Below are 13,171 nucleotides of genomic sequence, written 5' to 3' on the forward strand. Positions count from 1 at the left end.
GGGTTCAGAGACAGTTTGAACGAGTCTGTGCAACCAGGCACGAGGAGCACAGCTGCAACAAGAACAAGATATGCAGAAGCAAAGCGGAAGAGCGTCGTCAGTGAATATGAACTCTTGAGGTATAAAAGGGCCGGGAGATTCCTTCGAATCCGGATTCAAGTCAGGCATCGCAACGCTTTTCTCTACACCCTCGTCTTCTTTCAAAACACCCTCAAAGCTTGCCCTTAAAGCCTTCCACCCGAGTCAGCATTCAACAACTGAAGATTCAAGTCAATCAAAGCAACGCCATTCTCTACACTTGGCACCTTCTTTTAAAAGCCATCCAAGCTTGATCTTTGGGACCCTTCCACCCCAATATCACCATTCAACAAGTGAGCTTTGCAACAAGCGGCAGTCCAAGATGTGCTTAACCACGCAAGATAGTTGCCAGTGCACCGCTTGCCGTCAGTGGCGTATCAGCGAGAAACCCATTGAGATATGTGGCATAATGGACGGGAATAAAGAGTTTCGAAAGAGGTTCCGGGAGTTGAAGAAAAAACACACCGAAACAGAGAAACTCAATGAGGCGCTTAAGACTTTGTTGTTGGAGTATTCGCATCCAGTCCGGTTTAATTGTTCCGAGTCCACGACATACGTCTGTAATAAGTGCCGTGTTCTTCAAAGACTACGTGACCTGGAGTGAGGGAACACACAAAAACGCATGTACGCAGAGGAACTTGAGGGAAAACAACGCCAGCAGGGAAATTCGTCGTGGTTGAGCCGGGACCGACTGAGTGATGGGAACCGAGGTCCCGCGGGGTTCTGATTTTTGTTGATTGTCATTCTCTTTGATTTGGATTAAACAGTAGCAAAGTACAAAAAAATAAAATTGCTGTGCGTTGGGGTATACATATTGGTATTAATGCTAGTCCGTCGTGAGAACAAGTCGTCGTGAAATCTCAAAGCTCGACTTTCCGCCATCGTGTCCTCTCAGTGTGCCACCACCTTTCCTTTTCCCTCTTATCAGCAACAACGCCCTCTCGCCAGTTCCAACTTCCCGTGCATCCTGCTCGTCCCACAGCTGGGCCGTCACCCAAGTCGTCACGCAGATCAGAGACGTCGACAAGACCGCCCTTTTCGTCGCTAGATCCCTCGTCCGGGAGGAGATGATAGTGGATTTCGCTGCCCACGGTGCCAATGTACCCTGCTAGCCCAAATGTCTCAACCAGGTCACCTTCCTCATCCGTGACATTTACTTGAAACGTGTAGGAGTCGCGCGCTCGATCCAGGCGTGCCTGGGCAGCCAGCCGCGCCACGGCGAGGTTGGTATGAGGGCTGACGGTCATGATGGATGGCAGCGAGCTCGTCGTGGGTGATTTGGAGAGATACTTTATCGGGGAGCTGGGCACGCTTCCGCATTCCGAGACAGACATGGTTCGGAGCCGGTCGCTCGGCAGGTCGATTCTTTCCACCGGTCGACACAACTCTTGAAAAATGCCATCCGGGTCATTGGGCGCTCGTAGTGTTTTCAACGAGGGGAACCCACCCGCTCCGATGCTCCTCGCGAGAATGCTGTCTGCGGCATTGCTGCACTCTGGATGACTGGTAATATCCCAATGCAGATTCTTGACGCTCCTCGACGCCAAGTATGGCATCATCCAAAGAATAAACGAGTCTGACTCGGGCATCAATGGGGGGAAAGTCTGCACCAGTGAAAAAGTCGATAGGGACTGCAGGTTGGACAATATGCGCGCGAGAGCGGGTAATGAGGTGAGCGGTGTGTGACGAAGAACGAGCCGTCGAAGATGTTGGCTGGTAGATCGTGTTGCAAAGGATGAAAGGCCATTAGATGAGATGCCGCGGATACCTGAAAGAGTCAAGCTTTGTAAAGGGGGAAGAGACAGGAGATTGACATCGTTGAATGCACTCGGTGGCAAGTTGCAAAGATGTAGATGCTGCAGCGAAGGGAGAAGTGTCAGGGTTCTGGCAAGTAATGTTTGAGGTGCAAGCGTTGCGTCAGGTAAACACTCTACAGAGAGGCTAGTTAATTTGGCCCAGGCTCGATGTTGTTCCAAAAAGGCAATCTGGTGATCAGTCTGTAGCTCGTCGTTGGTCCCAAGAGTACAGTCTTTACCTGGGGCCAGGGCGACTTCTTTTGTTGTTGTCAAGTCGCATGATTCAATCAGCCAGTTCATATCTTTCAGATTAGCTCTCGTAGATAGGGCATGAAACAGTCTCTTGAAGGAATGGTCGTAGGTAAATACTGGCCCCGACAGCCTCTCAAGGTTGGGACAGGCCATTACCAATGCAGCCACATTGTCTTCGTACTGCTCAAATGCCGTAGAGCCCTTGGTAGTTGACATGCCAGTTATGATTTCAGGCGCAGGAACCTTGAGCGAGCGCACCATTGACGCAATTTCGGCGTTGGCTCTCAAAGTGCGTCGCAAAAGCGCCACACGACACCCTTGTATCGTCTTGAACCTCTTCTTATGGGTTGCCGAATCCGGACCGTTTAATTGAATATCTTGGTATCTTGATTATAGTTAGCCTCCGTTAAAAGCACTCCAGATTCATCAAAATTATTCATCAACTTACAGCGCCAGGCGTGCAGCCTTGGACCACATTCTAGAACAAACCGCAATGTTGCAGGCATCTCGCATCCAGCATGTAGCACAACTTTCATTCCCGTTCTCGAGATGAATCTGTTTCAACATTTCGAAAATGACTTCCAAGACCTCCCCTGGTAACGAAGCAACCAAGTCCCCAAGTCTAGCTCTCCTCTTTTGTTTTTTCAGAGGCGTAGGTGTCTGCGGCGGCATGTAGCTCAATCTCCAAGTGGATGAGTCGACTTGTCCAGGGTCGAATCCGCTGCCCCAAGACTGACTCCTCGTCCTTGAGCCTACCGGCCCTTGGTGTCGCCCACCTGCCCGGGAGTATTCCGATGTGCCTGACAGCTTTCGTGGGCGGTTCAGGACTGGCGGTGCTTCCATGGACGATTTTCGGTCTATTCTCGGCATTTGAAGCCCTGGATACATGGGATATGCAGACGCATCTCCTGCAGTCAGAGGTCGGGCGGTAGATGGAGGCTTTCTGGCGTCCAAGGCATTGTTGTTGTGTTCGGGGATCGAGTATAAGTCGGGCAGCATCCTGTCGAGGGCGGCGGGATGCGCGGGCCGCATTGTGATTGTTGTGCTCATTTTTGTGCCAGATATTCAGACGCTGATGACGGCTCTCAATTTGACATGGCTGCTTAAACACTATTGTAGCTTGTTGGTCTGTTGGGAATCGTGCTGGCTTCTCGACCAGTCTACTCCCCGTAGTTCCTCAAGTTCCTCAACAGGGCCTGATTCACGCCTATAGGAAACAAAAGGACTCGAGTAAAGGTAATTCCCAGACTGAACGTGAATAAAAAGAAAAGGAGCATTGGCCTGGACTTCCGAGAAAGCCGATAGGGATCGCAAGGAATTGAAAGGGGAAGCGGAGGAGATATTCATGAGCTACTATAAGAATATTAGGACCATATTCCAACAATGAAACGTGCTTAATGGCTTGAGCAGCTTCGCACACTACTGTCAACCCCTCCAACAAAACGGAGTATACCCCTGTTCTGGATAAAGAGCAGCAGGTCGATCGTGGCCCCTGCTGAGACTCGGCATACCAGTCCTACTGGGGGGGCTCCGCATGCTGTGTTTGCTGGGCTGTCGTTGGTACTGGTCTAGAGCCCCTTGGCATCTTGACGTGCCTGGGTTGCAATGATGGCAGGCATCTGTGGTCTAGTCCCGGCCGAAGTTTGGATGGCCGGGGCCTAAACGGCCGTCCAGTGGGCATTAATCAAACCCCCCAACAGACTTGACAGAACAAGGAAATTGCTGCCGTCGCTGTTCAATGACCGCCAAGGACAAAAGGTGGATTCGGACGAGAGACATGGCTATGCAAATCGAAGCCAATAGAGGTTAGACTCGAGTTGGACGTTGTATTGGTGAATTTGCATTGCGCCGGATTTTTGGAATGAATCTCGACGAGGCTCGAACTTTGTCAGGAGAGCAAGTGAACCAAGTCGCCAAATGCTGGGGCTGATGTTGAGGCTGACGCCGGTGCTGATGATCTGATGATCCTTGTTGAACACCTGAACAGGTTCCGGCTTCGTCTGTTCTCTTTGGGTACATACATGATCCTTGTTGAACACCCGAACAGGACGCGGGCAATAAAAGGGGCATCTTGGCAGTCACCATCTCTCCTCTTTGATCCGTTTGTTCTGTTGCATCAGTGGGCCAGCCCACGTTCCCTGGTGCTCAGACAGCTGGATCCAAAGACACTCTTTGCTGATCTTGTTGATGAACATTTCTCGTCTTCGGTTCTATTGTACAGAGTACTCCGCAATAGACTGTTGATTCTGCTGGCTGTCTTCACCACGCCAACCGCAAGTCGCCCAAGGGTGAGGGTACATACAGTACAAGACGGAAAGCCTCAAACCCGCCAGCTGAAATTTTGGCGCCAGCTCAAAGCCAGGGTTAAGGCAGTGAACCTTGCCTGGTGGTTTCTTGGTGACTGGTCAATGACTTGGATGAAAAACGTACACGATCACCGGGATTCGCATCACCAATAAAGAAGAAAAAACGCGTAATCCATTGCCGGTGCATGCCAGCGCAATGGTGAATGGTCCTCCTCTCGGCTGATTCTGCTGGTCCCCGGGCCATTTCCATCATCACCATCGGTGGGCCGCGGATTTGCTCTTGATCAAGCCTTGCCTCCCAAGGCCCATGTCGCCGATATGCATGCTCAATTTTATCTCAATGGACCGACCGCCTTGGCCCCCAGCAAATGCAGCCTTGAACGAACTGCCCAGCATACCGATTGCGTGCGTGAAGATGAAGCAAATTCGTCAAAGGGCTGCGCAAGACCACTTCGCTCAACTTGGACATGCAGGGCAGCTCTGTAGTTGTCCAAGGGAGGGAATATCGCAGCGACGATTCGACGAGCAAGGCATCCAATAAACCTTTATTGAATCACCCAGTTTCGATCCTACTGCTCTCATAGACCTTGTTTCCAACTCTCTTCTGTTCTCTTCTCTGGCTTGGGCTGCGGCTTCAATGCTACAGTCGCGAATTTCATCTGTGCTCTGGACCGGCCATCGTCCGGGGATCTAGCGAATCAACAGCCAATGTGCCTCGCACCTCAGCTGCAGAAATCCAGCCACTCTACTAACAGTATTGCCCCGGCTGGCGAAAGCGGACTTGCAAGAATTGACCCGTCATTGCCTATTTATGGGCCTGGGGTGCCGGCAAGGCTAAATGTGGCTTGCCGAGACGCCACTCCAGAATATGCCGGTGTTGTTGTAGTACTAGTTACTAGTAATAAGTTGCAATTTTATCACCAGGGAAATATCATGTGTTGTTTGTGACTTGCAGGCCTCGAGGTCTTAGCGACAATACCACCACGGCCCTCAAAGGTTCCACGATGGCTCCCGACGAGACTGCTAGACTGGGAGACCATAACAAAAATTCAAGCTGTGAATTACTCAGTTGTATGTACTGATAAGTCTTGTATATTATCTCATCCGATCATGGTTCTGGATCATCGCTCCAATGTGTGAGCAAGCAATGTTGCGCTAGCTGAGACATTTAGGTCAGTACTGCTTAACTGTCACAATATTTGTGAGATAACAGAGCCGAAAATGAATTAGACGGGTCCAAACGACCTCCCGTAACGCCCCTAATAATACCGAATACGCAAGTCCCAGGTGTGGTCTTCTCAATCTTCTGAATCGGAGTCAGTCGCAAATCGAACTCGGCGAGCACCCGGATGTGGCACAGGTTCATGCTTGTATAGCACCTTATCCGTTTCACTCTGAGCCTGTTCAATTCCCGGTCCAGCGTCATATGTACGTTTTAACGGAGTAATTGGCGAAATATGGGGCGTCAAGCTGGAGGTCTTCGTTTTTGGCTTGATAGGGGAGTCTCCCAAGACAAGTCCATGATCAGGGTGCAGTTCTGTTCCAAATCCTTTACCAAATACAGGTTGTGGCATTTGCAATGCTGCCATATGGGTCGGAGTATGGTGACCAGAGGGCGGCAGGGCCACAATGGCAGCATTCTTGATCCAGTTATATATCGGCCGTACGTCAAGGATAGACTTCATTTGGCGGTGCTCAGCTTGCGTCATGTGTTGTTTTCGCTCCAAAATTACTTCGTCAATACTATCCTTCAGAACGAGGGTCTCAACAAATACAGGCTTTTGCTGGCTTATGCGACGAACTCGCCCGATTGCTTGTGCCTCAACTTGAGGGTTGAGAACTGGATTGATAAAATAGACGCGTGAGGCCTCGCGCATATCCAATCCAAAAGCAGCTTGAGAAAGATCCATCAGGAGGACTCTTCACAACCGCAGTCAGCATGGCGGCTTTGAAAAATGCTATCAGGCACTTACCTAAATACGGGGTTGTGATGAAATGTGTTGACGTATTGTGCTTTACGTTCCGTAGTTAATGTCCTGGCATAAATGAGATGTTGTACTTGAAGCTGAAATCTGTCAGACACAACACTTTCTACCCACCCGAAATCCATTTACAAGCACGTACCATGTCTAGAACGCTTGCAAGATACCAAGCAACATTTTCATTCTCGTAGAAAATGATGATTTTGTCGTCATCTTGATGGCGTACTATGCTGTCAATCAGATACGAAAGCTTAGAGGATACAGTTGATACTAGATGAGTTTGCCGCAAAGCCGGTGGCAGGCTGTCCACAGGAAATGCTTCAGTTGGACCTATAGCCCCAGCTTGAAGTCGAGGCTTGCGACGTCGAGTATCCTCTCCAAGTTTGGTGTTTCCCGCCAAGGTAGCCGATTTCTTCTCTTTGGCATCAGCAACTTTGTCAGATGTTTGTACAGCTAAGATCTTATTTCTCTCGATCAATCCTTCTCGAATGAGACCTCCATTAAGCAAAGAGTTCAGCAACTCCGTTTCATGGGCCGCCTCAGTCAGTAATTTTTGCAGAGATAAAATCATACTTGCTGATGTGTATATTGTATCTCCCCCCTCACCATCCAGGGACCATGAATGGCTTGCATCCCCAAGCGGGCCATGGACTCGAATGGGAATGTCATGATAACGATTGCTGAGATTTCTCAATTTGTCATTGATTGCAACTTTGCCCAGTATTATAGCTTGTCGCAAATGGACGCTGTCTTCGTCACTGATTGGCACTTTCTTTTCTTCCAAGAATTTCTCCGCCGTTTCAACGGCCTTTGCGATCTCTTCCGAAGAAAAAAACGAGCCCCCAAAGAAACTCGACTGTTTTAGATTATGCACGATTTCCAATAGACTCTTACGCTGTCGAGGGTGAAAGAAGTAGTCCATGTCTGTTCGTTGTGACTGCACGGAATTAAAGATGATCATCATAGCGAAGAGGTTCAAGGACAGCCGATCTTGGAATGAGCCTTCAAGCAAAATTACCTTTTCATCAACAGGCGGCAAGAGATCGCTGACTTCAGATAGTCGATGTCTGATAATTAAGGAGTTAAGGGTCGCCTTCAAACGGTCCCGCCGGCCGTAACTGTTCTTCTTGTGCCGCGGGAGTAACAAATATGTCCCCCAATCCGCACGAGTATCTTCGTTTTCCGTCGCAACATTCGCCCACGGCCTCGCCTTCAGGTACAGCGAAGAGATCGAGCCTAGTCGCTCAAGATCTTTCTTCTCCATTTCAGCGGATGTCTCTCGAGTTTGTATGGGGAGTAATGTTGGGTCTCTCGCTGAAGAACCCGCCGGAGTTCGGTTATCTACACCAAAAAGACCATGTGAGGGCGTTCCAGTCACAATCCATCGCGACGAGAAGTTCATTCTGTCGAGGCCACGTAGCAAATTGCTCTTTCGGCATATTTTTGAATTGCCGAGTTTATGGCCTTCATCAACGATGCAGCGTTTGAAATGGACTACAGAGAGCGCAGTACCACCTACTCCACCACTTTCTTTAACGAGCCTTTCGAATCGTGATTGAGAAAATAAGATGATATCGATATCTAATAATTCTCTCAAGGAAGGAATTGATTCATCCTTTGAGAGAACGCGGACAGTTAAGGAGGTAGTGTGCTTTGCTATTTCGTGCTTCCACTGAGAAAGCAGATTGGTAGGCACAACCACGATGGTTGCATTGCTCAAGTAGATTTTAGTAGGCGCTAGTTCTTGGACAGGATGTCGACCGGTACGACGAAGTTTCGGTGGAGGACGCAAGTAATATCCTGGGTTTCGTTTGAGGGCGGCCTCGCATCGATGAAATTCATAGCCAATCTGGCGTCTCCAGGTTTCAAAATATGATCTCCACGGAACGGCGTGCCGGGTAGCACAGGCCGCTGCCATGTCGGCAAGTGAGGCTATTTTGTTTCGTTTAGGACAACTGATGCCGCTGCAAAGCTCTGGGGGCCGCGTTGGAAGATTCCTAGTCGCGAGGATGAGAGCTAAGCAAATAATGGTCTTGCCTGCTCCCATTTCTTCTGCCAAGATGCCGCCACATACACCATCATAATATCGTGGTTCTCTCAGAATGGTCCCAGCCACCGGATCAGTGTACCATGGAGTTCCATCATGCCCATCGATAGCAATCAGGCGTGGATCAAGAACCTTGCTTGGCTCTGCTTCCTTTTGCACCATGACGGCTATTGACCTGCGCTGGTAAGCGTACAGTTCTGTGGTGACTCCGGGTATGGTGTGCTCCAAGACATCGTTCATAGAACCCCGAGCGTATGCGTCGGTAACCAGGTCAGTGGCCGGGTTAGGCGAGGGAATATTGTTAAACACCTGCAACAGCGATTCGTTCTCATCGCCTGCCACGTTATCGCCTCCGAGGGGGGATGAGCCATCAACACATGCAATAGTTTTTCCTTCCCATGCGTCTGTCGAGTAGTCTAATAAATGAAGAAGACGTTGCCGCGATTTTTTGAGACTGACACTGGTTCTATCAATCAGGCCGCGATATGCATCATCCGGTAGCAAATATACCCGCACCGTGCCATATGATCCATCTTCATGTACACAAAACTCGAGATCTATCCATTGTGATTTAAACAGAAGTGAGGCTAATTGCAGAAATTGAAGCTGGAAAAGGCGCTCTTGGACGTTAATTGGTAAATGACTATCGTCAGCACGGACTTGATTGTCGTCAAACTGGTCCAGAGAAGAGTGATGGCGGAAACTTCTCCAAACCTTGAGATTTATGGTATCCCAGGTCTCTTTTGTAACATTGGAATCGTCAAAGAAGACTCCAAGGCATCCGGCAGGGATATAGTCATGCCGTAGAAGATGCATTTTGTCCACATCTCGTAGATCGTCATCAAGCCGATTGCACTGTGCTTCTCAAAGTTAGAGTCATGATTATCGGAATTATAGGAAATTAAAGCACTCGGTGTATCGTTTTTATTCTCCCAGAAAAGCGAGAAGGAAGCTTGAACGTTAGGAGTTGTAAGTCCTATTAGTACTGATGGGATTGATGACAATAGTAAAGGGGCAAGATTCTGACACCAAGATCCGGCTGTTGCCTAATACTGTAAATGCTAATTTCTTCACACTGTGAATCGCCACTCCCGAGACATGATGCAGACAGTGCGAATGGCGCACTGTGTGTGAGAATCGTGAAAATCGATGATTTCTTCATTTTAGCGAGGTAACAACTAAATAATCAGCTTGAAGTGGTGTGTAAATTACTATCGTTTCCTATCTTGTTCCGTCCCAACGATCCAAAAGTCCGACCTGCCACTCTTTAAAGGACCTTTCCTTTTCCGGCAGTAGACGATTGCTCGATTTTAGAATCTCCCTTGATAATTGAATCGTGGCAGTCGGAAGACTCAAGTCTTGTACATCTAATACGATTGAATCTGTAAGTTTATCGCCTTCTTCTGCGGTAATCTGCTGATACAGAACCTTCATCGCTGTTTTCTTGCCCTGAATAAAGGAGGATGAGTAGACGACATTGGGGTTCAGAACCCAGAGATAGAGCGGCGTCGTCAGATTCTCCCCCTTTTCGGACGCGTGTGCTGATATAAGCGACTTCGCACTTCCTGATCTGGAGATATTTGCAACAAGAGATGCTGCAAGACACTCTGGTCCGCTTGGGACTCTATTGTTTGGCACAGTCGTGTTGCATTTGACCTGCCACTTGAACAGAGTCACTGAGCCGATTTTCATGTTGAAAAGACCGATTTCTGCTTTGCATTCACTGCAGAAAATATGTAGAAACTTTGGCGATGCTGCATCTGCTACAGCGTCGGAGCTATTTCTCGCAGCTTTTGCTAGAGTGGACATCGAAAACTGGCAGGATGTAAGCATACAGTTCTTATGGCTTTCGTTACCGAGCGAACAAACGTGGCAAAAGATATTCCAACCAATGTACCTCATTAAGATCTCCCAGCAACCATGGCTTTGATTACTAAGAAGAAATTGGGAGGTCAGCCGTTCATCCAGGTCATCAGAACCCGTCCTGGAGTGAGGAGGTTTCAAAGACACTGGTTGCCCCAGAAGAGGCCGGCAGAATGCAATGATGTTGGGGAATTGTATCGATGACCATACCACCGAGTAGCCTTTGACGGCTGATCTGGCCACCTTCTATTTCCCCGGATAGATTGAAAAGGGCATAATAGTAAAGCAATACAAAGGCGTCGCATTAGGCAGCGGAACTTACAAGTAAGTTTTGACAATTGGTTTCATCAAACATGAATGAGGTAATGTCAACAAAGCCAGTGCCAGGCTGGGCAGTTATAACACTATTGGCGCCATATCCTCTATCTGCCAAGCTTTCTTGCTGATGCTCACTGTGATCGTGTGGTTTGTGACAGTGCCAAAACTCCATCATTTCGGCCCAGTTTTCGCTAGGCAAGTCTTTCCAGGATTCTATGGTGTCCTTGGGAATGACGATGGAGTTGCAGCTTCGACAATATATGGCAGACCCATGTTCAAGGTCTGAAGCAACCCACGGAACAGCCTGAGTTTCGGGTGAGAAGTGCGGAAATGGCGTCCCTTCTGAAGACAGTGGCAATCGCCATGTCAGTTCGCGAGAAGCCGATTGGGAAACTTGCAATGTCGTATTGCCAAACACCGTTCCTGGCAGATCCAGGGCCTCGGTCTGGCCATCATGCTCGATGCATAACCGTCGACCGCCATCGAAAACTTTGGCTACAGTCCTGGGACCTGGAGGCGACGGCAATGAAGCAGCGATGGAGACTTGTCTGATGTTCGAGAGCAACTCTGCATAGATGGAAATCCGATCCTCCTTCATCGGAACGGTTATCTCGAATCGGTCTCCCGCATCAAGGGCGGTGGTCACTACGTCTGAATTAGACGTTTGCTCTGACAAAAGCAGTGTGGCGGTAGGCCTGCACCAGTCGAAGCGCGGTGATGGGGACGGGAGCGTTGTTTGTGCTGTGTCTGTCTGTTGAGGTGCAAAAGACGCGGACTCGCATTGTGCAATCAGGACAAGCAAGAGCCCGGTTCCCCCCACTAATACTCCGTAGAGTACGGAGTACCAGACTGTACATCTCGATCTCCACTCATGACCTCAACGCTTTCAGCGTCATAAAAGAGTCCACTTCTTGACCCAACAGTTACCGACAGGAAATCATGCGGTCTTGCTAAATCATCGAGAATGTCTGGAATACTATCATATGTGCTTGGTGGCGACCGGAAGGCTGCAGCGATCAACTTGACCCCCGTGGAAGTACACCATATAGAAACCAACCCCGATCGCAGGGCGCGGTCACTCAAGCATCTGCTCAAGGCTAATCACGTCAACTATTCTGTCGTCTATAACCAGCTCCGTTTCGATAATCATAATGCCCATATTCTGAGCTCGGCGTATTTACTCGGTGCCACACCGAATCAGCTCCACGAAATCTATGAGGAACAGGCCAAGGAATTGGAGCCTTGGACGCCGTCTCCGGCGGAGCTGGTTGATAATGACTGGGTCGACTTTTTAGGAGACAGGCATTATCAAAGAGCATACGTGGATTTCTTCGAGGACAAACTGGCCATGGAATACGCTTATGACTGGAAGAAGGTGGTTGAGCACTTTCTGTTCTCGTCCGAAAAGCCGTTGGTCCATGGACTAATTTGCGGCCGTATGTTCAATATGACGGCGCCAAAATTCTCTAAACCACCTATACTGACGTGTATTAGTTGGCCACCCTCTAATTCAGCTGGGATATGCATATGAAATGGACAGCAGAGAGGTCGCAATGGAGGCTCTCACACTGGCGTCAGTACAGCACAATTTTCTCTACAAGTACAGCGCTGATGCGTCCTACACGAGGCCCTCATCTAAGAGCAACAGCTCAGTGCTTGATCTGCTTGTCCAGATGTCCGAGGATGCAAATTTCGACAGTCTGTCGAAAGAAATTGACTTTGGAAGCCTGGAAGGCATGATTACCAATCACGAGGACCTGATAATGGAGTACTGGAATGCCTGGAAGATCTCCGATCCGATCAAGGATTTTGAATCATCACAGAGAGCCTCCGTCGCGCTTTTTGTTACATCGGTCGACCATAAATCATATAATTACAACTTCTTCATCGTGCATCTGCTTACGACCAGCTATGCGTTGAGGGTCCTGCTGCCATTCTTCCCAGCCAAGTATCACATCAGCCTTGTGAGGCAGTGGTGGCTTTTAGTCATTGCAGTCTTTGTCTTGAAGGGAAGGCCATGTCCGGATCTCGAAAACATTGACAAGGACTGCAATGGCCGTGGCTGGGAGTATATCCAGGACAAGGCGCTGAACTCCCAGTTTTCAGGCGATGCACATTATGTCAAGGGTAGGTTACCAGTGATGGCCCCTAAAGTTTCCGACTGGATAATCTAACTGGCTGCTTAGCAATTCGATCAATGAGGGAAATTGGTAGTCTTTGGGGAGACGAGGATACTTTCTATCTCCGGGCGGCTGCAACATTTGTGGACAATTTTCACGGATGGAGTTTCTAATCTCGAAGGGTTTTGGATCGCATGTACTTGTAAAGGATTGTGTTTGAGTGGGAAAACTTGTCTTCCGCTGTATGTACACCTATGTGTGAGTCATTACAAATTGAAATTGTATCTGTTCATTACTCTAATTAAATACAAATCAGTCGATAAGCATGCTCCTTTGGTGCCATGCACACGCTAGTGACTGCTTACTTTTATCAACTTTAGAAGTCAATGCCCAAATGGACTTTGGGGCA

At 48.9% G+C, this 13,171-nt stretch overlaps 4 protein-coding genes across 4 annotated transcripts; 1 reads left to right on the plus strand and 3 right to left on the minus strand.

Annotated features, from left to right (window-relative positions):
* Positions 1-938: 938 nt before the first annotated feature.
* G6M90_00g100450 (uncharacterized protein) lies at positions 939-3,158 on the minus strand (the record flags this gene model as incomplete). Its single annotated transcript, XM_014690818.1, has 2 exons — positions 939-2,511; positions 2,575-3,158. 2 exons carry the CDS (start codon positions 3,156-3,158, stop codon positions 939-941), a joined length of 2,157 nt encoding a protein of 718 aa, XP_014546304.1.
* A 2,572-nt stretch (positions 3,159-5,730) lies between these two features.
* On the minus strand, positions 5,731-9,277 carry rad8 (DNA repair protein rad8; the record flags this gene model as incomplete). Its single annotated transcript, XM_014690817.1, has 3 exons — positions 5,731-6,352; positions 6,406-6,497; positions 6,557-9,277. The coding sequence occupies 3 exons, from the start codon at positions 9,275-9,277 to the stop codon at positions 5,731-5,733; spliced, it is 3,435 nt and encodes a 1,144-aa protein (XP_014546303.1).
* A 405-nt stretch (positions 9,278-9,682) lies between these two features.
* On the minus strand, positions 9,683-11,240 carry G6M90_00g100470 (uncharacterized protein; the record flags this gene model as incomplete). The annotated part of the gene is made up of 2 exons (XM_014690816.1): positions 9,683-10,276; positions 10,647-11,240. 2 exons carry the CDS (start codon positions 11,238-11,240, stop codon positions 9,683-9,685), a joined length of 1,188 nt encoding a protein of 395 aa, XP_014546302.1.
* Positions 11,241-11,606: 366 nt separating this feature from the next.
* mdpL (Questin oxidase) lies at positions 11,607-12,935 on the plus strand (the record flags this gene model as incomplete). Its single annotated transcript, XM_014690815.1, has 3 exons — positions 11,607-12,078; positions 12,137-12,769; positions 12,829-12,935. The coding sequence occupies 3 exons, from the start codon at positions 11,607-11,609 to the stop codon at positions 12,933-12,935; spliced, it is 1,212 nt and encodes a 403-aa protein (XP_014546301.1).
* Between the last annotated feature and the right edge of the window lie 236 nt (positions 12,936-13,171).

Source organism: Metarhizium brunneum, chromosome 6 (assembly GCF_013426205.1).
Source record: "Metarhizium brunneum chromosome 6, complete sequence".
Taxonomy (NCBI): domain Eukaryota; kingdom Fungi; phylum Ascomycota; class Sordariomycetes; order Hypocreales; family Clavicipitaceae; genus Metarhizium; species Metarhizium brunneum.